Source organism: Lipophrys pholis (assembly GCF_963383615.2).
Source record: "Lipophrys pholis genome assembly, chromosome: 13".
NCBI lineage: Eukaryota > Metazoa > Chordata > Actinopteri > Blenniiformes > Blenniidae > Lipophrys > Lipophrys pholis.
The window spans coordinates 29,327,319-29,352,414 of NC_137632.1; the positions used below are offsets into that span (position 1 = coordinate 29,327,319).

At 52.5% G+C, this 25,096-nt stretch overlaps 4 protein-coding genes across 6 annotated transcripts; all 4 read right to left on the reverse strand.

Annotated features, from left to right (window-relative positions):
• Nucleotides 1-1,993: 1,993 nt before the first annotated feature.
• LOC308119100 (gamma-crystallin M2-like) lies at nucleotides 1,994-3,895 on the reverse strand (the record flags this gene model as incomplete). The annotated part of the gene is made up of 3 exons (XM_080478932.1): nucleotides 1,994-2,266; nucleotides 3,471-3,713; nucleotides 3,887-3,895. The coding sequence occupies 3 exons, from the start codon at nucleotides 3,893-3,895 to the stop codon at nucleotides 1,994-1,996; spliced, it is 525 nt and encodes a 174-aa protein (XP_080335058.1).
• Nucleotides 3,896-5,168: 1,273 nt separating this feature from the next.
• Nucleotides 5,169-8,371, reverse strand: LOC308118463 (gamma-crystallin S-1-like). Its single transcript, XM_080477890.1, has 4 exons — nucleotides 7,747-8,371; nucleotides 7,412-7,659; nucleotides 7,095-7,337; nucleotides 5,169-5,614 (listed from the first exon to the last, which is right to left on the reverse strand). The coding sequence occupies exons 2-4, from the start codon at nucleotides 7,418-7,420 to the stop codon at nucleotides 5,342-5,344; spliced, it is 525 nt and encodes a 174-aa protein (XP_080334016.1). The 5' UTR covers nucleotides 7,421-7,659; nucleotides 7,747-8,371; the 3' UTR covers nucleotides 5,169-5,341.
• A 2,712-nt stretch (nucleotides 8,372-11,083) lies between these two features.
• On the reverse strand, nucleotides 11,084-14,409 carry c9h2orf80 (chromosome 9 C2orf80 homolog; the record flags this gene model as incomplete). The annotated part of the gene is made up of 8 exons (XM_080478933.1): nucleotides 11,084-11,166; nucleotides 11,390-11,508; nucleotides 13,279-13,366; nucleotides 13,447-13,524; nucleotides 13,675-13,765; nucleotides 14,057-14,139; nucleotides 14,207-14,288; nucleotides 14,369-14,409. The coding sequence occupies 8 exons, from the start codon at nucleotides 14,407-14,409 to the stop codon at nucleotides 11,119-11,121; spliced, it is 630 nt and encodes a 209-aa protein (XP_080335059.1). The 3' UTR covers nucleotides 11,084-11,118.
• A 2,492-nt stretch (nucleotides 14,410-16,901) lies between these two features.
• sgo2 (shugoshin 2) lies at nucleotides 16,902-24,528 on the reverse strand. 3 transcript variants are annotated; one of them, XM_080478307.1, is made up of 10 exons: nucleotides 24,442-24,528; nucleotides 22,916-23,055; nucleotides 21,967-22,142; nucleotides 19,962-20,036; nucleotides 19,326-19,396; nucleotides 19,107-19,252; nucleotides 17,766-18,918; nucleotides 17,461-17,678; nucleotides 17,212-17,383; nucleotides 16,902-17,140 (listed from the first exon to the last, which is right to left on the reverse strand). In XM_080478307.1, the coding sequence occupies exons 2-10, from the start codon at nucleotides 22,998-23,000 to the stop codon at nucleotides 17,047-17,049; spliced, it is 2,190 nt and encodes a 729-aa protein (XP_080334433.1). In that variant the 5' UTR covers nucleotides 23,001-23,055; nucleotides 24,442-24,528; the 3' UTR covers nucleotides 16,902-17,046. The 3 variants fall into 3 exon arrangements, with proteins under 3 accessions (XP_080334433.1, XP_080334435.1, XP_080334434.1); XM_080478309.1 differs by having other exon boundaries at nucleotides 22,916-23,017; nucleotides 24,442-24,515; XM_080478308.1 differs by having other exon boundaries at nucleotides 22,916-23,036; nucleotides 24,442-24,507.
• Between the last annotated feature and the right edge of the window lie 568 nt (nucleotides 24,529-25,096).

Here is a 25,096-nt window from a genome sequence, read left to right on the forward strand (position 1 = left end):
GATGATCTGTGGAAGCAGAGACGTTGAGACAGGAGACAGAGAGCGAGCCAGGGGCTGGAGCCCGGGCGAGGACCCGGGCGAGGACCCGGGCGAGGACCCGTCATTACCTTCCCCATCGTGGTGTTTTCCCCGGACTGTCAGCGGGCAGAGCTGACCCCCAGCCGAGCCGCCACGCTTTATAAAAAACAAATAAAGGCCAGTTGTGTGATTGCGCAGCATAAAGTATTGTCATTCAAATGTTGGATTGTGGGTGGTGGGGTGTCGGGGGGGGGTTGGGGGGTGGGGGGTGGTTGGTGGGGGGGTCGGGGGGGTTCGGGGGGGGCTGCTCTCCGATCACTGATTGTTCTTTCCTCCATGTTCATCACTATTTCCTCCCAAAACAAGCAGAGAACAATGGAGCGGCAGATTCGAGGCTGCGCAGCATCAGCAGGATCTCTGTCATATTTCCTCACGTGTTGATCAACCACGAGCCCTCATGAGTAATCAGATTACCTCTTCCAAGGTATGTGGATCAGAGTACCTCAAGCAGTGGCGGGAATGTTCCTTTTCCACTTCGACTACTTCAAAGTCACTTCACAATTAGTTCAGAATTCAAAATCTAAAATTGAAGGAGTTGATAGTTTTCTTTTTTTTTACAGCAGCTTCACCCCCACCGGTCAGTCTCCTCAACCTGAGACCACCGGTCAGTCTCCACCAGTCAGTCTCCACAACCTGAGACCACCAGTCAGTCTCCACCGGTCAGTCTCCTCAACCTGAGACCACCGGTCAGTCTCCTCAACCTGAGACCACCAGTCAGTCTCCACCGGTCAGTCTCCACCAGTCAGTCTCCACAACCTGAGACCACCGGTCAGTCTCCTCAACCTGAGACCACCAGTCAGTCTCCACCGGTCAGTCTCCACAACCTGAGACCACCGGTCAGTCTCCACCGGTCAGTCTCCACCGGTCAGTCTCCTCAACCTGAGACCACCGGTCAGTCTCCTCAACCTGAGACCACCAGTCAGTCTCCACCGGTCAGTCTCCACAACCTGAGACCACCGGTCAGTCTCCACCGGTCAGTCTCCACCGGTCAGTCTCCTCAACCTGAGACCACCGGTCAGTCTCCTCAACCTGAGGGAAAACCTGTGGCGTCAATCAGGACTTATTCAAACAGAAACAGGACAGTCGTCCTCAAGTTGCAAATATTTTAATGACGTAATTCAGACAAAGTCTTGGTTCACTTGAAGCTTCAGTTGTAAATGAAAACATGCTCAGTCTCTTCTGGACGTCTCACGGTGATGGAGGACCGTCGGCACATCTGAGGGTTCGGGTTGATTATCATAACACGCCACGCTGGTTCCAGGACCCCCGGGAGGCGCCGGAGGTCACGGGGGGAGTCAGGTTGTTAAAGGAGCCATCAGCTGCTGTTCTCACGTCTCCAGTCTCTCTTCAACTGCCTTTAAATCAATTCTTGAAATTTATTAGGAAAGGAAATCAAACAATTTAGGCACATTGATTGCTTACAGGAACTGTCAATCATGGATAGCATAGCGATAGCATAGCGATAGCATAGCAGTCCTTTGCTCACACGAAAAATAAAAATAAAAACAATTGTGGAGCGTCTACAGACATCCAGCTGCAGAGCGACGCCCCCCGGAGGTTTAAAGTGAAACACAGTTCAAAGTTTAACCGCTAATGAGCTAACCGTTAGCAGATACCTGCTAGCGGCTAACCGCTAGATTTACCAGAGGCGATTTATGACATCAGCCTCCTGTGTTGATCTAAACAATCTAAACCTCCCGTTTTGTGGTGGCGCCCCCTTGTGGGCGATTCTAGTTTGAACAAAGAGCCCAAAGGAAAAAGATCCAAACTCCAGAGTTTCAGATTCAACCTGAATCGTTTGAAGCAGGAAACCAGGGATTTCTGCTGACGACTCCTGGAGGATGAAACTAAACCAGAATCAGACTCTTTCCGGAGCTGCGGCCCGGCGTTTGGGTGTTCAGAAGGTCCAGAGCCGTCAGTAGTCCAGGACGCGCCTGATGGAGCCCACCCTGGCGGTCCGGCCCCCCCACTCGCTGAACCTCTTGTACTCGCCGGGCCGGATCAGGTACATCCTGCCCCGGTAGTCGGGGTGCTCGTAGAACAGCCAGTGGCCGTCCGTCACGTTGCAGGAGAAGATGTCTTTGACATGGAAACGCTCCATGACGCTAGGACAGTCGTCCACCAGGTCCATCACCTCGCCGCCAAACTCGATGCGCTCGTACAGCCGCATGTTGAACGAGCCGGGTTCCTGGGAAACGTTAGGCACACCCACAAGTTAGCAGAGCTCCGTTTCCACGGCAACACTTCAAGTGAAAACGCATCGTTTTCGCATTTTCGTTTCAGAAAAGTTTCGTGTTTAAACGACAACGTTGTGAAAACAATGTAGTTTTCATTTTGGTCCACTAGTTGGTGCTGTTGTTAGTTTTAGTACTAAAAGCACACACACACACACACATACACATACACATACACACACACACACACACACACACACACACACACACACACACACACACACACACACACACACACACACACACACACACACACACACACACACACACACACACACACACACACACACACACACACACACACACACAGCAAAGAACAATGAGCTCTAAACATGAACAACAGGAGAACATTCTAGTGGACAGACCAAGTTGGATTGTTATTACGGTGACTGTCAAAATAAAACTACCAAGTCCAGGAGAATCTGGACTGGGAGTCATGACATCATGGAGGAAACTTTGTTCTGATTGGCTCTACTGAGCATGTGCAGAAAAACTAGTTACGACGGCGTGGTGAACAGGACCAGGACCAGGACCAGGACCAGGACCAGGACCAGGACCAGGACCAGGACCAGGACCAGGAGCAGCATCTGGGCCAGGACCAGGACCAGGAAAAGAGTTTAAAAAGAGTTGGGTTCCATGGAGGTGGAACTTTTTCAAAAGGTTCCCCTTCAGGAGCCGTTTTCAAAGCGTTCTTCCTGCTTTCTCAGTGTTTCACTGGGAGACGGAGCTCGTGGTGGTTTCACTGTTTACACCAACACACAGTGGGAACCTTTCTGAACAGTGGTGGTTTCACTGTTTACACCAACACACAGTGGGAACCTTTCTGAACAGTGGTGGTTTCACTGTTTACACCAACACACAGTGGGAACCTTTCTGAACAGTGGTGGTTTCACTGTTTACACCAACACACAGTGGGAACCTTTCTGGACAGTGGTGGTTTCACTGTTTACACCAACACACAGTGGGAACCTTTCTGGACAGTGGTGGTTTCAGCAGCTCGGAGCTCCAATGTCGCGTAAAGCCTGAGGCTCAGTCGTCCTCCAGAGCTCCTCACTTCTGCTTTGTGTGTGTGTGTGTGTGTGTGTGTGTGTGTGTGTGTGTGTGTGTGTGTGTGTGTGTGTGTGTGTGTGTGTGTGTGTGTGTGTGTGTGTGTGTCACCGTGGGGATGAGGCGACAGGACCCCACGCTCTGGTCGACGCCGGCCCACTGCTGGAAGTCGGGGTACTCCCCCCTCCTCAGGTAGAACTGGCCGCCGCAGTAGTTGGGCTTCTCATAGACCATGAAGCCGCCGCTCTCCACCCGGACCGAGCCGCAGCGCCGCAGGTGACATGTCAGGTCACCACAGTCGGCGCTACACCGGAAGTGGTGGCCGGAGAAGCTCCTGTCCTCGTAGAAGGTGATCTGGACATGGAGGGACTTCATGTGGATCAGGCTGACCAGCTGGTGTGTGTGTGTGTGTGTGTGTGTGTGTGTGTGTGTGTGTGTGTGTGTGTGTGTGTGTGTGTGTGTGTGTGTGTGTGTGTGTGTGTGTGTGTGTGTGTGTGTGTGTGTGTGTGTGTGTGTGTGCTGTTTACCTTGCCCATGGCGAGGCCACGAGTGGCGTCCGGCTCTCTGAAGACTCTTATATAACGCCAAAGGGAAATGCTGAGTGTGCAGGATTCATTCATATTGAAATGGAAGGTGAAGAGATGTTTGTCCAGGTGAACGTTCCCACACACTGCAGATGTTTCTGGGTCAGAACATTTCGGCCGCCACGTCTTTACCTGTTGTTGAAATCAAACATCTTCTACTGGCTGTCCAGAGGTTTGACGTCACTGCTGTCATGAAGTCTCTCTTTGTTTACACTCAGCAGCAGCTTCATCTGAGCTGGAACACTGCCCTCTGCTGGAGAGATGCAGCACAGCACCTGAGCTCAGCTCACAGCTGGAGGTCAGACTGACCGGACCGGACCGGACCGGACATCAAGACCTGGGGTCAAAAGTCTAAAGGTTTATCTCAATTCTAAAGATTTAACAAAGGAAACCATCTGAAGAAGAAAAGGTTCCACACCAAAGCCTCCGCAGGCTCGGCGTCTCCTTCCAGGGCGGCGGACCCCGCAGAGAACCCATCCCCCGGAGGAACCCCATCCCCCAGAGGAACCCCATCCCCCGGAGGAACCCCATCCCCCGGAGGAACCCCATCCCCCAGAGGAACCCCATCCCCCGGAGGAACCCCATCCCCCAGAGGAACCCCATCCCCCGGAGGAACCCCATCCCCCAGAGGAACCCCATCCCCCCGGAGGAACCCCATCCCCCAGAGGAACCCCATCCCCCAGAGGAACCCCATCCCCCTAACGTAAGAACAGAACATAAGAACATAATGTAACGTAACGTAAGAAGAGAACGTGAGAACGCTGGATCATGTCAAAGGTAGGTTGTAAAAACTGGAGTAACAAGATGAAAACTCAGCAGCTCTGCTGTTCCTGAACTGATCTCCTGTTTCCTGAAGCAGAAGGAACGTCTCATTAATCCACAGCTTTTAGCAAATATATTCTATTATAAACAACAACCCCCGGGGTAAACCCCCGGGGTAATCCTCCGGGGTAAACCTCTGGGGTAAACCTCCGGGGCAATCCTCCAGGGTAAACCTCTGGGGTAAACCTCCGGGGTAAACCTCTGGGGTAATCCTCCGGGGTAAACCTCCGGGGTAATCCTCCAGGGTAAACCTCTGGGGTAAACCTCCGGGGTAAACCTCCGGGGTAATCCTCCAGGGTAAACCTCCGGGGTAAACCTCCAGGGTAATCCTCCGGGGTAAACCTCCGGGGTAAACCATGTGTGTTGGTGAAAAGTGTTACCCAGCAGTAAACAACAGGAGAGTCGGTGTGATGCGCTCACAGTATTTTATTCAGTCCTCTGATGAGCATCAAGACGTCAGGCGCCACCGCCGCCGCCACCGCCGCCGCCGGCCACGTGCCCTCCAGACGCTGGTGCACTGCCGGCATTTCATTGCATGGATCAGGCGGTTGAGGAGGGAGCGGCCAGGCACTGGGGTCAGAGGTCAAGGAGGCGGCGGACGGAGCCCAGCCGCGAGCTGCTGCCGCTCCACTCGCTGAAGCTGCGATACTGCCCCGGACGCAGGTAGTAGTGGCGCCCCCTGTAGTTGGGCTGCTCGTACAGCAGCCAGTGGCCGTCCAGCACGCTGCAGGAGTTGAAGTTGTTCAGACGGAATCGGTCCATGACGTTGGGACAGTCGGCGCTCAGCTCCATCATCTGACCACTCATGTCGAAGTGTTCGTACAGCCGCATCCTGAAGCTGCCGCTGTGCTGCGGGGGGGCGGGGGCGGGGGGGGGGGGGGGGGGGGGGGGAGGGGGGGGGGGGCAAGATGGGGTGGAAGAGGAGCAAATGATCAGACTGAAGGTTGGTTCATGTTCTACGACCTGAAGGTTCAATGAAAGTAGTGTGCTCCTCAGTAGAAACTGACAGAATGGTTCTACTGACAGACCATCAAGCAGGACTATCAGTAGAACCTGGTTCCAGTTCTCAGTCTCCTTTACAGGTCTGTTAGATCCCTATCCAGCGCTAACTGCTAACTGCTACGTTAAAATAAGAGTGAACGGACTCGGCTGAAGAAAACGCTGTTCGGACCGTGAGAAGCTCGGCGCTAAAGGACTGGATCAGTACGAGCATTCAGAGACAGCGGGCGTTAATCCACTGCTAAACTTCAGCATTCAGACATTTACAATCATTTAAAGAGTTTCTATGAACACGCTCTGTTTACCGTCGACGGCTCAAAGGTATGCTAGTAGCATCATGCTACTGTGTGTGTATGCTAGTAGCATCATGCTACTGTGTGTGTATGCTAGTAGCACCATGCTACTGTGTGCGTATGCTAGTAGCACCATGCTACTGTGTGCGTATGCTAGTAGCACCATGCTACTGTGTGCGTATACTAGTAGCACCATGCTACTGTGTGCGTATACTAGTAGCACCATGCTACTGTGTGTGTATGCTAGTAGCACCATGCTACTGTGTGCGTATGCTAGTAGCATCATGCTACTGTGTGTATGCTAGTAGCACCATGCTACTGTGTGTGTATGCTAGTAGCACCATGCTACTGTGTGCGTATACTAGTAGCACCATGCTACTGTGTGTGTATGCTAGTAGCACCATGCTACTGTGTGCGTATGCTAGTAGCATCATGCTACTGTGTGTATGCTAGTAGCACCATGCTACTGTGTGTGTATGCTAGTAGCACCATGCTACTGTGTGTGTATGCTAGTAGCACCATGCTACTGTGTGCGTATGCTAGTAGCATCATGCTACTGTGTGTGTATGCTAGTAGCACCATGCTACTGTGTGTGTATGCTAGTAGCATCATGCTACTGTGTGTGTATGCTAGTAGCACCATGCTACTGTGTGTGTATGCTAGTAGCACCATGCTACTGTGTGTGTATGCTAGTAGCACCATGCTACTGTGTGTGTATGCTAGTAGCACCATGCTACTGTGTGCTCCTGTTAAAAGCCAATAACACCATTATCAGAACCATTGCTGCTATCATGCCATGGTTCAGCACTAAACTGGTTTTGATGAGATTGATGGTTCCTGATCGATCACATTGATCAGGAAGCAGAACCTGTCAGGTTAGATGATACTCTAATCTATTGATCAGTGGAACTAGACGATACTGATCATTTGAATTGTTGCTGTTTCTCTGTAGCAGCTTTGAACTGACTGTTGTATTTGACGCTCTATAAATAAAGTTGAATTGAATTGCTCTGCTGGAGTTGGGGGAGGAACCTCACCATGGGGATCATCCGGCAGGACCTCACGCAGTCGTTCATGTTGGTCAGGCCCATGTAATCAGAGTACTCGCCCCTCCTCATGAAGTACTGGTTCCCCATGAAGCCCGGCCGGTCGTAGATCATAAACATGCCGCTCTCCACCCGGATGGAGCGGCAGCGCTCGAACATGGCGTGAAGGTCGGAGCAGTCGCTCATGCACTCGTAGTGCCGACCGCCAAAGTTCCTGTCCTCGTAGAAGATGATCTGCCGAGCAGAAGAGACGGAGATCAGCCGGAGCGTCTCGGCTCAGCCGCCACAAAAGAAAAGCAAACACTCACCTTCCCCATGGTGGCCGCGGCGCGCCTCTGACCTCCGCCCCTGACCTCCGCCCCTTTATACGGCGGCAGCCATTGAGCTGAAGCCCAGAGTCAGCACTGAGCCTTCAGGAGTCTTCCTGTGAGCGCAGCCAGTGGCGCGCTGGAATCGCCCCGCCGAGCGCGCTGGAATCCCCCTGGAATCTCTCTGGAATCCCTCTGGAAACCCTCTAGAATCCCTCTGGAATCTCTCTAGAATCCCTCTGGAATCCCTCTAGAAACCCTCTGGAAACCCTCTGGAATCTCTCTAGAATCCCTCTGGAATCTCTCTAGAATCCCTCTGGAAAACCTCTGGAAACCCTCTGGAATCTCTCTAGAATCCCTCTGGAATCTCTCTAGAAACCCTCTGGAAATCCCTCTGGAAACCCTCTGGAACCCTCTAGAAACCTCCGGCTCTGTGGCTTCACGTCAGGGTTGCTCACTGGGAGAGAGAGGAGGGCCGTCTGTGGACGAGTGAATCTATTCATTTACTTCAACTCGTCTCAACTGTACTCGAGTATCGCTGAGTGTTTTTCTGTTATCAGAGCTGTCGTCACCAGAATCCTGGTTTCCTGCTTCAAACATGATTCCTGCTGTTGCACCTCAGTAGAAAGTGAAACTCTGGAGCAGCCGAGTGTTGATGTTTGGGCTCGTTGTTCAAACCAGAGTCTGCCACAAGGGGGCGCCACCCCAAAACAGGAGGTCAACCCAGGAGACTAATGTCACCAACCAGCTCTGGGAAGTTCATACCAGCGGTTAGCCATTAGCAGTTAGCTGCTAATGTGACCACCCTAATTCCAGACTAGTGAGCGCAGCGGAATATAAGCCACACCCACCACATTTACAAAGAACAAAAACATCCAGATATTGACTAAAAGCTGCAGGCGTCCATGTTGGAACTGCAGGAAGTTCACTGGGGTCAAGGTTGTTTAAAGCAACAAATCTCTTTTAAAGAGAAGGAGGGGGAGGAAGAGAGAGAGAGGGAGGGGGGAAGAGAGAGAGAGAGGGGGAGGAAGAGAGAGGGAGAGGGGAGAAGAGAGAGAGAGAGGGGGAGGAAGAGAGAGAGAGGGAGGGGGAAGAGAGAGAGAGAGGGGGAGGAAGAGAGAGAGAGAGGGGAGAAGAGAGAGAGAGGGGAGAAGAGAGAGAGAGGGAGAGATTTTCATTAACCTCCCCGGGTCATTGTTCACCCTGCAGGGTTCTCAGGGTGGAGTTAGCAGCTGTTTATAGTCCAGAGTCCAGGAGTCTAAAAGAAATGAAGCTGTAGTTCATTTTAAACCTCCAGGGGGCGTCGCTCTGCGGCTGGAGGTGTGTAGACGCTCCACTGTCAGTTTTTGTTTTTAGTTTTAGTGAGAGCAAAGGACTGCTATGCTATCGCTAGGCTATCGCTAGGCTATCGCTAGGCTAACAGTTCCTGCGGCCAATCAACAGCCAAACATCCCACCAATCAGGTTCTCTGGTTCTCTCTGACAGGAAGCTGCGGTTTGAAACCAGCACCAGCACCATGTTGGGTTTTTTCCTAAGAATTTCTAAGAATTCATTTAAAGAGAATTTTAAGGGAGACTGGAGGTGGAGCACAGGTGGTTGGAGGTTGGAGGTGGTCTGTGGTTGGAGATGGTCTGTGGCTGGAGATGGTTGGAGATAGTCTGTGGTTGGAGATGGTCTGTGGTTGGAGGTTGGAGGTGGTCTGTGGTTGGAGATGGTCTGTGGTTGGAGATGGTCTGTGGCTGGAGATGGTCTGTGGTTGGAGATGGTCTGTGGTTGGAGATGGTCTGTGGTTGGAGGGAGTCTGTGGTTGGAGATGGTCTGTGGTTGGAGGGAGTCTGTGGTTGGAGATGGTCTGTGGCTGGAGGGAGTCTGTGGTTGGAGATGGTCTGTGGTTGTAGGTGGTCTGTGGTTGTAGGTGGTCTGTGGTGGACTGGTGGGGGACTGGTGGCAGGGAGGTTTGGTGTGATCAGTGGGTCGGGGGTTCAGGAGGCGGGGGGATGGGTGATGAGGGCTTCTACCTCAGGCTGAGACCTCCAGGAAGTTCTGGAGAGGGTGGAGAATGTGGGCTGTGAGCAGGTGGTGGTTCTGAAGGTGAGGAATGTGGTGGATTATCCAGTGTTTGGGTCTGAGGCTTCATTGTAGAAAAGAGCTGATATGGAGACCCTAGAGTAGAACCAAGACGTTCCTGGACTGACTCGTTCCACCGTAGTTCTCTTGGAGGGTTCCAGGTCCAGATTCAGTTGGAAGAATCAAGGCCACGTTTACACGGCAACTTTTTGAAAGCGACGTCCAAACAACAGCACCAACTAGTGGCCCAACATGCTTACATCGCTTTCAGTGTTTCTGTCGTTGCCGTGGAAACAGATTTTCAAAATGTTGTGGTAGAAAACAAAAATACAAAAACGATGCATTTTAATTTGAAAGGCTGCAGCAGCCTGCTTCCTGGTAAAGTGTTTTGGTAAACAAACTCAGAAAACTGGTTTTATTGGTAAAACAGTTCACAAGGTGACTTGGTGCTCGTCCTCCACCGCAGACCCCCCCAGCTCACAGTGCCGGCCTCCACCTGTCAGTGGACCACCACCTTCCTGACTGACAGGAGGCAGCAGGTGAGGCTGGGCAGCATCACATCCAGCGCTGGCGCCCCCCAGGGGGGTGTCCTCTCCCCACTGCTCTTGTCCCTGGAGACCAGCGACTGAACCTCAGGGACCTTCTGTCAAACTCTTGAAGTGGGCAGACGACACCACCGTCCTTGGTCTCATCCGGGACGGTGACGAGTCAGTCTCCAGACGGGAGGTGGACCTGCTGGCCCTCTGGTGCAGTCAGAACCACCAGGAGCTGAACCCGCTCCAGACTGTGGAGGTGACGGTGCACTTCAGGAGAACCCCCCTCACCATTGTGAACAGCAGAGTGTCTACTGTGGACTTCCTGGGATCCACAATGTCTCGGGACCTGAAGTGGACCTCCCACACAGACACCATCATAAAGAAGGCCCAGCAGAGGAGGTCCTTCCTACGTCAGCTTAAGAAGTTCAAGCTGCCCCAGGAGCTGCTGATCCTGTTCTACACCTCCATCATTCAGTCTGTTCTGTGCTCCTCCATCACTGTCCACTGTCTGCAACCACACTGGACCGACTCAGACGACAGAGGACAATCAGGACTGAGGAAAAGGTCATTGGTGTCTTCCTTCCCCCCATCCAGGACTTGTACCGGTCCCGGGTCAGGAACCAGGCAGGGGGCATCACTGCAGACCCCTCCCACCCCGGACACAAACACTCCAAACTCCTCCCCTCCGGCAGGCGCCACAAAACAAGCGTCCATCAGAAGAGCTTCTTCCCCCGGCGGTCCGTCTGACTGTCCCTGTATGTATTTTATTTATTTAACGACCATCGACACCACTCACTACGTCGTGTCACTCCTCACCACTGCACTGTTCTCCATCTTATTCAGCTCCTGCACATATTCTTGTTTCTTGTTATTTAATGTTCACGGTTTCTTCCTCCTGAAGTCAGATCCCTCGTGTTAAACCACAACAGGCCAATAAAACGGATTCTGATTCTGGATCCAGTTTCACTTTATTGAAACAGAATTGATCCGATTCCAGGAAGCAGCCGGTTTGAACAGGAAGTGAAGAAAAACCAGGAGGATCAGGAATCCAGCCACAGCGACCAGCAGGTTCTGGTCTGGACCTGGGAGGTCTCCACATGTGGTCTAGTCCTGAACCGGATCCCCAGAGTCCCCGTAGAGTCCAGCTGCCCCCTGCAGAGGAAGAGGAAGTGTCATTCCTCTCAGTTGCTTTTCCTCCGTTTCCATGGAGACGGAGCCTTGACGTTGTGATAAAGCTCTTTTCTCCGTTTCCATGGAGACGGAGTCGGAGTGTTTTCAGTGGGTGGGAGTGCTGTTGTGGTGTGAACGGTGTGAAGTGAGACTGTGAGACAGTGGTTGGGGGTTCAGACACGGTGACCCAGCGGTGTGCACTCACACTGAGGAGCGGTCCACAGGAGGAGGAGGAGGAGGAGGAGGAGGAGGAGGAGGAAGGCTGCTCTGGAGGCGTTGTCATGGCGGCAGCCCGCTCAGACAACCATCGCTTCAGCTTCATATCTGCAGCGGAGTTCAAACATCCGGAGAAATAATGTGAAAGTAAAGCTGGTCCCAGAGCAGCGTTTGTACCTGGGTGGATGCTTCCCCTCCGTCCAGAACACTTCCTGCCGACACTCTGGAAATCTGATAGACTCTCAATGTCTGGGAGCTGTACTCCATCTGTACTCCATCTGTACTCCATCGCTCGTTACTGGGAATGCACAAGTACCAGTACTAACCTGTAGCTACTTGCCGATACCGAGTACCGATACCGAGTACCGATACTGAGTACCGATACCGAGTACCGATACCGAGTACCGATACCAGTACTGATACAAGAACTTATTTAATGTTTAACAAACCTAATTCATACCTAATCGATAGACGAAGGCTATCCTACACCACAAACCTCCTCCACCTCCTCTGGGTCGATGCTTCATCACCTCCATCAGCCTCACAGTCTACAGTAGCTTCCCGTACCGGCGGAGCAGCGGAAGCTTCCCGTACCGACCCGACGGAGCAGCCGTAGCTTCCCGTACCGACCCGACGGAGCAGCCGTAGCTTCCCGTACCGACCCGACGGAGCAGCCGTAGCTTCCCGTACCGACCCGACGGAGCAGCCGTAGCTTCCCGTACCGACCCGACGGAGCAGCCGTAGCTTCCCGTACCGGCGGACCTGAAGAAAAGGATCAAATCTCCACCACTGATGTAAGAATTCTCTTCTCTTCTGCTCAGGCAAGTCGACGTTTAACGACAGACGAGTCTCCACCCAGTTCTCTCGTCTTCGTCAGAACCGTCATCGGGTGGTGGTGGTGGATGGCATCAGGGAGGCGGGACCGACCTTTCACTTTTGAATGATAGGCCACGCCCCCTGCGGTCCAACTGCTCCATAGCACGCTGCTCCTGGTGACACCGTGTATCCTCCTGGTCCAGGTCCATAGTACTCAGACCTTGGTCGCCACTGCTCACAAGATCCAGTACCTGTGGCAGTTCTCTTCAGTCCACGACCCTGACTCAGTCCCAGTCCATGACCCTGACCTTATCCCAGTTCATGACCCTGACTCAGTCCCAGTCCACGAGCCTGACTCAGTCCCAGTCCACGACCCTGACCTTATCCCAGTTCACGACCCTGACTCAGTCCCAGTTCACGACCCTGACCTGATCCCAGTTCATGACCCTGACTCAGTCCCAGTCCACGAGCCTGACCCTGTCCCAGTCCATGACCCAGTTCCAGTCCATAACCCCATCCCAGTCCATGACCCAGTTCCAGTTCCAGTCCATAACCCCATCCCAGTCCATGACCCAGTTCCAGTTCCAGTCCATAACCCCATCCCAGTCCATGACCCAGTCCCAGTCCACAACCCTGACCCTGTCCCAGTCCATGACCCAGTTCCAGTCCACAACCCTGACCCTGTCCCAGTCCATGACCCTGTCCCAGTCCATGACCCTGATGAGTTTAGACAAGATGACAGAATCGTGATCCACCACCACTTCCTGGCAAAGACCAGAGAGCTCGGTGGAAACAAGTCGAAGGTTTGTAGAAGAAAATTAAAGCAACTCGCCTGAAGAGGAGAGAAGAGAAGAGAAGAGAAGAGAGGAGAGGAGAGGAGAGGAGAGGAGAGGAGAGGAGAGGAGAGGAGAGAGACGAGACGAGACGAGACGAGACGAGACGAGACGAGACGAGACGAGACGAGACGAGACGAGACGAGACGAAGGTTTCTAGAAGAACTAAAGACCAAAAGAGGCAAACTGACCTTTTAAGAAGTAGAAACAGGAGAAGCAGACGACTCACTGTGCTGCCTGCAGTGACGCACGGCCTGGTAGGATGCCAGCATGGCCAGCGGGTGGCAGGAGAGAGTGAAGGGGCAGACCATGGAGACCTGCGGAGGCGCCAGACAGGAAGTGAGGTCAGTTTGAGACTCGCAGCTGAGACTCGCAGCTGAGACTCGGCAGGATTCACCTTCGACTGCTGGCGAGGAAACGATGCCACAGGTTTCCTCCTGTAGAGAGACAAGATCTCCTCCACAGGGAGGCTGTTCTACACACACACACACGCACACACACACACACACACACACACACACACACACACACACACACACACACACACACACACACACACACACACACACACACACACCCCTCAGATGCTTGGCTCCATGAAGTACTTCGGGGGGACTGTACTCACCATGATGACACCAGCGAATGACGACAGGATCATGGCCTCCCGCTCAGAGTGGTTCGGGTACGAGGCGCCGCCGAGGCGCCATGACGCCCCACTGAGGACGGAGGGTTGGTTTGTTTTAGGGATGCACTGATACAGTACTGGCTCCGATACTGTATGGAGTACTCATACTTGGAAAAAGATCCCAGATACAATGCAGTGAGGATTACAATCAGTAACATCAGCAGCAGGTAGACGAGAGTAGCATCGGCAAGTAGTGAAACTTGAGTATTGGTATCATACTCAGTATCAGCCAGTAGCTAAAGCTTAGTACTTAGTACTTGAATCAGTATTTGGTATCGACGAGTAACTAAAGTGTGAAGTGTTTTGAAAAGTGAATACTCACAGTACGTCTCTGTCTAGCACGTCCCGTGTTTCCTCCCTGTCCAACCACCAGAGGGCGACACTGATAGCGAGGTCATAATGAGCCTGCAGAAGCAGGCCAGATGAGTGAACCAGGCACAGCCTGTTCCTGTCGGTACCAGACTCTTCTTACCAGGTGATCCAGCCCCGTGGCGTAGCCCCGCCCCCTTGGGTCAAAGCTCTTCTCCCGGAGCTTCAGTCCGATGTACTCGGCGCTGTGCGTCAGGGGAGATGAACCCACATCAGTACTTCAAACGAGTGTGGTTGTGATTCCGTTTGTAGACAATGAGCTCACATGAGGTTCTCCACGTCTTTCCTCAGCTGCTTCGCCTCCATCCTCAGTCAGAGCCTCGGTGAGAGGACCCGTCAGAGCTGGACACCAGGACAGCTTCCCCAGGAATTCGCAGACCTTAAGGAGTCCAAATACTACAGGTGAGGATTTATTTACTCCTTTTATTTAAACTGAACTGCTGAAAAGTGAGAGATGTTTCTGGCATGAAGTGTCAACGGTCAACAAAAAACCCTTTAACTGTAAATAAGAACAAACTGTAATTCTGATCCATTCATAGTCCATTTCCAACAGAAGACAACTAACAACAAATATCAAATAGGACTGCACCGAGTATATGAGAACTAACCTTTAGCAACTGGCCGATACCGAGTACCAATACTGAATATACAAGTACTAACCTATAGGTACTGGTAGAAACAGGTTAGCAATCGTATTAGCAAGTAAAGACTGCGGCCAGAAACGGCACCGTCAGTGTGAGAGCAGTTTGGGGTTCAGTGTCTTGCTCAAAGACACATGTCGACAGGTGGAGATGGGAATCGAACCTGTAACCTTCTAATTGGGGGTATGTGCTTTAACAGTACGGTAAGGCGAAGCACACCCAGACCCACACCTGTAGCCGGTCCCACCACAGAAAGTACGTTGGAGGCAGGCTGTAAACGACGCAGGTATGTACAGTCGTCAAGCGAACAACGTGGAAGCAGCCGGCAGCTGCAGCTCAGGAGGCGGAGCTGCAGCTCAGGAGGCGGAGCTGCAGCTCAGGAGGCGGAGCTCAGGAGGCGGAGCTGCAGCTCAGGAGGCGGAGCTCAGGAGGCGGAGCTCAGGAGGCGGAGCTCAGGAGGCGGTGGGTTTATATGGCAAGGAGATATTTAAATATTACAGGCAAGTCAAGAGTGACGATCATCACGACCAATCAGCAGATGGCTGTGTTGTAGCTAGCTCCTCCTTATTCCGCACCAAAATTAGGGCGTCACCGTATTGCATCATTTTGTCTGACTAACTAGTGGGCGGGACTACTGTAGTGTGTCGTGGCTCGGAGCAGCCCCTCGCTCTGGATGGTTTGACAATCTGTCTCTGAATTAAGAGACAGATCGACAGTAGCTACCCGGCTAGCTGTGTGTAGCATTACATGCTCCATGGCTAACTGTGTGTAGCATCACATGCTCCATGGCTAACCGTGGCTAACTGTGTGTAGCATCCCATGCTCCATGGCTAACTGTGTGTAGCATCCCATGCTCCATGGCTAACCGAGGCTAACTGTGTGTAGCATCACATGATCCATGGCTAACTGTGGCTAACTGTGTGTAGCATCACATGCTCCATGGCTAACCGTGGCTAGCTGTGTGTAGCATCACATGCTCCATGGCTAGCTGTGTGTAGCATCACATGCTCCATGGCTAACTGTGTGTAGCATCACATGCTCCATGGCTAGCTGTGTGTAGCATCACATGCTCCATGGCTAACTGTGTGTAGCATCACATGCTCCATGGCTAACTGTGTGTAGCATCACATGCTCCATGGCTAACTGTGGCTAACTGTGTGTAGCATCACATGCTCCATGGCTAACTGTGGCTAACTGTGTGTAGCATCACATGCTCCATGCAGAGCTGCCATCACAACTAGATAAAGAGGAGAAAGCAGCTGAAAGGTTCTGAACATAAAGAGGAGAGACAGGACTGTTGTGTAGCAGCAGGATGTTGTAGAGTGGATCCCTGGTTGCTCTAAACCAGCAATGCAGCAACAGCTGGAGCCTCCAGATCCCTGGTTGCTCTAAACCAGCAATGCAGCAACAGCTGGAGCCTCCAGATCCCTGGTTGCTCTGCTTCACCCACCCCCGGTGGTTAGCGCGGTGGTTAGCGCTAGCTTTCAAAAGGTGAATTCACGAGACAAAATACAGAAGAACGGAGAACTGAAAGTGGGCGGAGCAGAAATAGGTCAATGAGACCCGATCCCCAGTGCTCGGTACCTCAACAGAGGAGGGGTGACGGAAAATCGTCATGTAATCGGAAAGTGTTTTTTCCGTACAATCCACAACGTTTGTCAGTGGAGCCGCACAGAAACCTGAAGTGTTCCATCAAACAGCGCTGTGGGACCGCGGCTGAACTTAGTACTAGTATCTGTACTCGGTATCGGCAAGTTGCTCCAGGTTAGTACTGATACTCGTCCTTTAAAAAAGTGGTATTGGTGGATTCCTCCTCCTCCTCTTCCACCTCCTCCTCTTCTTCTCCTCCTCCTCCTCCTCCTCTTCCACCTCCTCCTCTCCTTCTTCTTCTCCTCCTCCTCCTCCTCCATTAGAGGAAGTATTTCTATCTGCAGACAGAGCGACCATTAGACTCACCACAGCGAGTGGAAACACAAAGCCACTGCGGTCGGGCTGCACTGAATCTCTGATCCTCTCCAGGAAACCAAACCGAGCCGCGTCTCAGATGAACGGCTGAATAATTTAGCGCCCAGCTCCAGCCAATCACGACGCCAGAAGCCCCTGGAGGGCTGGAGGTTCTCTCCATCCCACACAGTGAGGTTATATATTAATTAATCAATCAATTGAACAAAGACTTTATTTGTTTCGGGGGTTAAAACGGAACAGTCAGTGTCAGGAGGAAGCACCACTGAACTGTGGCGGGAAACACAGGACATTCTGGGATCTAAAGATCTTTCTAGACTGACTCCAGTCAAACTGTTGGTCAGTCCTTCACAGGACATTTACTGGACTTGGCTTTGACAGCCGTCTTCCTCTTCTTCTTGCCGTTCTGGCCGAAGTCTTCTCGCCTCATCTTGCTGTGGAAACAGAAGCGGGTTAGAAGCCGTGCAGCTCTGCGGTCGTCGCAGGTCGATCGGGGGCTTCTCACCTGTTGAGGGGGGGCTCCTTGTAGCTGACCTGCTGGTGAGATCTCTTGGCGCGACCTGAGGTCTCACCGCCCGGGACGGTCACGGTGTTGGTCAGGATCGATAGGACCCGTCCTGCGGGGACGGTCCCATGAAGCAGCTGGACAGCTGCCCCGTGCTCAGGCTCTACCAACACTGCAAACATTTTATAATCAGGACAGAACCAAGCACCACGTTCTGTCCTCAACGACAACGAGTATAGAAAGCTCTACCTGAAGACAAGTCCAACACGCCAGCGGCCTCCGTCTCCGTCCCGCAGCCACTCTCCGGTGAAGACAACAGGTCCGTGTCACCCATGCCCAGCCACGGCGGCAGCTCATCAATCAGCAGGTCGCCCGTCCGCCCGTGGACCACCGCGTCTTCAGCGCAGGAGTCCGGCGACCCGACTCTGCCCACACTGGAGCTCCATCCCCCGTCTGGAGTCGTCTTGCTGTAGATCACAAACATCTCCCTCAGCTTACTAGTTCCCGTCGCCGGTACGAAGGTTGTTCTGGAACCGCTGGCTGTGGATTCATACAAACACTGGAGCTCCTGTCCGACGTCGGGGGAAGTGCAGGAGGTTTGGGAAGAGCTCGATGGAGGATTAGAGACTTCAGGATGGTCGGCCCTCTGAAGAGTTTTGAGACAAACTTTTTTCTTCCTCTTATTCTTGACCTGCTCTTGCTGGTCACGCCCCTTGCGGTGCTCGGGTTTGGTCTTGTTGGACCGTGCTGCTTCCTCTCTCCTGGCTCTCTTCCTTGTCTGGACGTCGAGCCCTGCGGTGGACTGCTGGTCTGTCGGCAGCGGTGGTGCTTCCAGGCCGTCGGCCCCACAGGGCTCCTGAACCACCGCCCAGGGTCGTTTCCAGGATTTCGGAGATTTGGTGTCGTTGTCCGGCCGGCCCGGGGTGTTGGGGCCGGATCCTGCAGGACGGATCGGGTCTCGGCCTTGTAGCGCTCGGTCAGACGAGGTGCCGTCGCTGACTACGAAAAACGTGCTTCTGCACCTGGACCTGTGGCTCCCCCTTGAGAAGTTGACCGCCCTGAAGCCGATGTCTGTGTTACCGCTGCCCGGGGAGAAACGTGGCACCGGTCCGGACTCCGGACGTCCCTCCTCATCCTCGCAGGGCTGGACCGTTTCGGGGGGCGGTTGGGCCGAGGGTGAGGACTGGCTGCTCTCAGCGTGGTCAGCTGACGGAATGATGATGGATTCTCTGTTGACTGAAGACGCCTTCTTGACTTTCACCCTCCTGCTACTGGACTCCAGTGGGGCTGGAGGTTTGACCCCGTCCTGACGGAAGCCCAGTTTGGGGATGCGAGAGGGGGTGGGTCTCTTGACCTGGGTGTCAGGCAGGGGGCATTCAGGGACCGCCGGATTCTTGATGTCCTCCGGCGGCAGCTGAACTGTCACACTGTCCTGTGTCTCGGCGTCTCCGCAGCCTTGTCTCTTCACCGTCTTGCCTCTTGCTGTGGTTTCCACGGTGACGATCTCAGCGGCGTTGCACACCGTCATCTCCATCGTGGCGTTGAGCAGCACGGTCTTCTCCTGCCAGCTGGGTGGCAGAGGTGGTGTGGCTGGTTTTTGTCTCGGAGGTCCCTGCGGCTCCCCCTCCCCCTCCCCCAGGCTGGCGGACGGACGGCATGAGGCGGGCGGGTCCGACTGCGAGCACCGGTCCGACTCCCTCCCTTCGTCTGTGAACAACATGCCACAACGTGTCAAGGCAAACCAGGACCCGTCGTTCCGTCACCAACAAGGACACGGAGCGTTTTCACAACATTTCTTTTTCACCCGTCTACATGAGGAGCACTTTCAGAACGTTTTGTCTTCAGTGGCTCTCAGCATCGTGGAAATGGGGTCTGAAAAACAAACACAGCCTCACCGTGGCGAACACTTTGGTCGGCGTGGCCCGAGGCGGCGGCGTGGACCGAGGCGGCGGCGTCCCATCTGCAGGTTTCATTGGCCCAAGCGGTTGACTTCGCATTCAGAACCGGGACCTCGGACCAGACGGGATCTCGGAGCCAGAAACTAGAGGGACAGAAACGTCTCGTGTTCACAGCGATGGGAACAAAGAAAACAGCTTCAGTCTCAGACGTCTCACCTTCTTCCTCTGACGTCACTGTGGACGTCAGCAGGACGACTCCTGTGGTCCTCGGGTTGTTCTGGACACTCCTGAAAGACAGGTTAGCATTAGCATCGTCCCTTTACGATTCCGGAGGTTAGCATTTAGCATTAGCATCGTCCCTTGAGGTTAGCATTTAGCATTAGAATCGTCCTTGCACTCAACACCTTCCAGAAACGTGGTGAAGCCTTTAAAGCAGGGGTGTCCAAACCCGGTCCTGGAGGACCCCTGTCCTGCAGGTTCTAGCTGCTCCCTGCTTCAGCGTACCTGAATCTAACGATGATGTCATCACCAAGGTGGTGAAATAATGAGCCTTTCATTGGAATCAGGTGTGCTGCAGCTGGGAGGAGCTGAACCTGCAGGACAGGGGACCTGGAGGACAGGGGACCTGCAGGACAGTGGCTCTGGAGGACAGGGGCTCTGGAGGACAGGGGACCTGCAGGACAGTGGCTCTGGAGGACAGGGGCTCTGGAGGACAGGGGCCCTGGAGGACAGGGGACCTGCAGGACAGGGGCTCTGGAGGACCGAGGTTGGACACCCCTGCTTTAAAGCATCAGGAAGTGAAGTGAGGCAGATCGTAGAGCTGCCGGTAGAGTGGACATGTCGGAGCCCTACCAAGTCGCTCAGCAGCTCCGCGGCTTGGCTCAGACGCTCCAGAGTGTCGCTGTGAAGAACTTTCAGGAGGTGAAGCTGCGAGAGAAAAGCTGTTTCAGTTTGAGCTTCACGACGCTGCCGCCACATTCCACAGATCAAACCAAAGACTTGGGATGTACCAATACCACTTTTATCCAAAACCAGTAGTGTATGAGTACTTGCATTTGAGTACTCACCAATACCGATACTGAGTACCTTGGGTCAAACACACATTTATTTTTTGCCACAGATGTTATTTGAACAACATTCCTACATTGTGATGTACTGACATTCAAAAGTATTTCTTTTATGGCACTGCCACATTTACTAGCCAATACCGAGTACTGATACAAGTACTAACCTTTAGCTACTTGCTAATACGAGTACTGACCTTTCGCTACTGGCCGGTACCGAGTACTGATACAAGTATTGACCTTTAGCTACTTGCTGATACCAAGTACTGATACAAGTACTGACCTTTAGCTACTTGCTGATACCAAGTACTTATTACAGATTCATACACCAATGTTTACCAGCACAGCCTTGAAGTACAGTACTATCTATGGAATGGCTTTTAGACTGAACTCTACATTATCATACAATTCTACCTTTAATCCATGAAATATTCATTATTGATGACATCACATTCATCCCGTCTTCTCTCCTTTTGTCACAGAAACATCAACATACAACGTCTGTCCTTCAAGTACAAACGTCTTTATTGGCAGTAAATTTCCAAAAACTACGTGGCCAAAACTTCAAAGTTCAGAGAACAGAAAACTATAAATGACTAGTCAACGCAGTATACAGAAAATATAGAAAGTAATGGTCCAAAACGACTCCCTCTTCTCCGTCCCCGGGTGGTGGGGGTGGTGTCAGTCTGAGCACCGTCACCAAGATCACATTGCACCATTAAGAACCTTCCTGCAGGTGGAGAGCCCACAGGAAGGTGGAGAGCCCACGGGAAGGTGGAGAGCCCACAGGAAGGTGGAGAGCCCACGGGAAGGTGGAGAGCCCACGGGAAGGTGGAGAGCCCTCAGGAAGGTGGAGAGCCCACAGGAAGGTGGAGAGCACACGGGAAGGTGGAGAGCCCACGGGAAGGTGGAGAGCCCACGGGAAGGTGGAGAGCCCTCAGGAAGGTGGAGAGCCCACGGGAAGGTGGAGAGCCCTCAGGAAGGTGGAGAGCCCACGGGAAGGTGGAGAGCCCTCAGGAAGGTGGAGAGCCCACAGGAAGGTGGAGAGCACACGGGAAGGTGGAGAGCCCACGGGAAGGTGGAGAGCCCACAGGAAGGTGGAGAGCACACGGGAAGGTGGAGAGCCCACGGGAAGGTGGAGAGCCCACGGGAAGGTGGAGAGCCCTCAGGAAGGTGGAGAGCCCACAGGAAGGTGGAGAGCACACGGGAAGGTGAGATGGGACATGAACCCTCTACCTTGAGATGGGACTTGAACCCTCTACCTTGAGATGGGACTTGAACCCTCTACCTTGAGATGGGACTTGAACCCTCTACCTTGAGACTGAGAGTCTGATGCTCTACCAGCTGAACTGGCCGGCGGCTCCCGTCTTGGTGCTTTTTACAGAGAAACTCAACAGTGTGTGAAACCGAACAAAGGTCAGAGGTCACCAAGTGTGTGTGTGTGTGTGTGTGTGTGTGTGTGTGTGTGTGTGTGTGTGTGTGTGTGTGTGTGTGTGTGTGTGTGTGTGTGTGTGTGTGTGTGTGTGTGTGTGTGTGTGTGTGTGTGTGTGGAGGATTATTGGACGATACGACACTGAACATTGAAGCAAGAAGCTTTTTACTCCAGATATCATCGACTCCCTGCTCCCAGAAATACCACGACTCAGTAACTGAATGTATTTTTAAAAAAAAGAACTATATCTGCCGTCTATTACTGCAGCTGCACTTCCAGGACTTTTTCAGGTTTTCCAGGATGGAACCCTGCTGTTCAACGCCAGAGCGTCTACTCCACACTCCACAGAGCAGAGACTCACCAGCTTCCTGTGTCGGTACTTCCTGGCGGCCAGCTCAAAGCACAGCGCCTCCACCTGTTTCTGCAGGTACACCACCTCCCTCTCCAGCTGGCCCCTGCGCTCCTTCTGGGCCTCCAGCGCCAGGGCCAGCGCCCGGTTGTTGGTCTTCAGCGAGACCTTGAAGAAGGACGAGGTGTCTGTGGAGGAAGCAGCGCAGCATTAGGGTGGAGGAAGCAGCGCTAAGGTGGAGGAAGCAGCGTTAAGGTGGAGGAAGCAGCGTTAAGGTGGAGGAAGCAGCGCAGCGTTAAGGTGGAGGAAGCAGCGCAGCATTAGGGTGGAGGAAGCAGCGTTAAGGTGGAGGAAGCAGCGTTAAGGTGGAGGAAGCAGCGCGGCATTAGGTGGAGGAAGCAGCGTTAAGGTGGAGGAAGCAGCGCGGCATTAAGGTGGAGGAAGCAGCGCAGCATTAGGGTGGAGGAAGCAGCGTTAAGGTGGAGGAAGCAGCGCTGCATTAGGTGGAGGAAGCAGCGTTAAGGTGGAGGAAGCAGCGCAGCATTAGGGTGGAGGAAGCAGCGCTAAGGTGGAGGAAGCAGCGTTAAGGTGGAGGAAGCAGCGCAGCGTTAAGGTGGAGGAAGCAGCGCAGCATTAGGGTGGAGGAAGCAGCGTTAAGGTGGAGGAAGCAGCGCGGCATTAAGGTGGAGGAAGCAGCGCAGCATTAGGGTGGAGGAAGCAGCGTTAAGGTGGAGGAAGCAGAGCGGCATTAGGTGGAGGAAGCAGCGTTAAGGTGGAGGATGCAGCGTTAAGGTGGAGGAAGCAGCGCGGCATTAGGTGGAGGAAGCAGCGTTAAGGTGGAGGATGCAGCGCAGCGTTAAGGTGGAGGAAGCAGCATTAAGGTGGAGGAAGCAGCATTAAGGTGGAGGAAGCAGCGTTAAGGTGGAGCCTGGGCCGGCGAGCTGCGACCGCCCCCACTCACTCAGGATCTTGTGTTTGATCTTTGATGCTGCAGCCAAAGTGTCTTTGGACGCTTTGAACAGCGGCGTCCTCTTCTCCGACAGCATCCTGGACACCTGAGGACCTGAGAGACACCAGAGGACCTGAGAGACACCAGAGGACCTGAGAGACAGTGGGACCAACGTCAGGTCACGTTACACCAGAAAACAGAAAACTTCCACAGTCCGTTCACATGACGACGGGGCAAAGAGGAAACGGCTAATAAAAGCACCAAGTTGGATTGTTATTACGCTGACTGTCAAAATAAAAGCACCAAGTTGGATTGTTATTACGCTGACTGTCAAAATAAAAGCACCAAGTTGGATTGTTATTACGCTGACTGTCAAAATAAAAGCACCAAGTTGGATTGTTATTACGGTGACTGTCAAAATAAAAGCACCAAGTTGGATTATTACGCTGACTGTCAAAATAAAAGCACCAAGTTGGATTGTTATTACACTGACTGTCAAAATAAAAGCACCAAGTTGGATTGTTATTACGGTGACTGTCAAAATAAAAGCACCAAGTTGGATTGTTATTACGGTGACTGTCAAAATAAAAGCACCAAGTTGGATTGTTATTACGGTGACTGTCAAAATAAAACTACCAAGTTGGATTGTTATTACGGTGACTGTCAAAATAAAACCACCAAGTTGGATTGTTATTACGGTGACTGTCAAAATAAAAGCACCAAGTTGGATTGTTATTACGGTGACTGTCAAAATAAAAGCACCAAGTTGGATTGTTATTACGGTGACTGTCAAAATAAAACCACCAAGTTGGATTGTTATTACGGTGACTGTCAAAATACAACTACCAAGTTGGATTGTTATTACGGTGACTGTCAAAATAAAACCACCAAGTTGGATTGTTATTACGGTGACTGTCAAAATAAAACCACCAAGTTGCGGCAAATCAAACTTGAAATAAAGAACTACGGTCGTATTTTATTTCCCGATTTTTGTTTAAGAAACACATATCGGGAAATTTCAATTTTAAAACGAAAAACGGGAGACGGCCTGTCTCGTCTTTGTTTCCCAATATCAAATCGAAATGGGAAAATCGGATGGTTTCCGGTTTTTCGTTCTCCGACAGCAAAATGAAAATCCAATGGCCGGGAGGTACACGGACCGGGTCACGGACCCCCACGGACCGTTCAGTGCTTTGCTCAAAGACACGTCAACGCTTGGAATGGAGGGGGGCTGGCAACCTTCCAAAAGAAGCGAAATTAGTGTCACTGTAGGAGACGTTAGAAGCGGTGTTTCGGTTAAACTGGTTACCGTGTTAACCGGTCCCGTTCTTGTCAGTGACGTTTAACCCCGACAGGACAGGACGGGAGCTCCGACGACGAACAGCAGCATGGGAAGCTGCGGTCGGTCACCAGATAACACGGGACCCAGTTAATCCGAAACACCGGTTACGACAACTGTAAAAATGCCTTCATGGTGTAACAACAACCTGCACAAACACCCGGAAGACAGAGATTAACGGAGATTAACGGAGACTTACCGAGTTACTTTCCTTGAAAGTTTGTGAGGCGGAAAGCCGCCGTTTGAATTTCAAACAAGAACTGACAGCGCTGCGTCATCAGAGGGGGCGGGGCCAACATCAGCGGACCAATCAGAGATGTTTTTCCTCCTCCTTTCTGTTTAATGGCGGGTGGCGCCACCTGCTGCTCTGGAGGGGCAAAGTGAACTACCCCTGGATCAGCAGGAGGGCAGATAGGAGGGTAGATAGGGGGCAGATGTGGGGGTAACTATTTACCATTTAAATACATTCTGGACTAAATACTACATTGTGACGTGTAGATTTAGCCTCTTAACAGTTATAAACAATAGTTATATATTTCCTTTTCTTCCTGACGTTTTTGTTGATGCTTCCAAAATACTTTGTTAAAACGTTGTATTTTTTCTTTTGAGGTAAAAGGTTCTTTTCATTGGTGACGGCTTTCATTTGTCCCTGTCCCTGTCCCTGTACCAGTACCTGCCCCTGTCCCTGCACCTGTCCCTGTCCCTGTACCAGTACCTGTCCCTGTCCCTGTACCTCTCCCTGTACCTGTCCCTGTCCCTGTAGCGGTACCTGTCCCTGCACCTGTCCCTGTACCTGTATGTGTACCTGTACCTGTCCCTGTCCCTGTACCTGTATGTGTACCTGTCCCTGTACC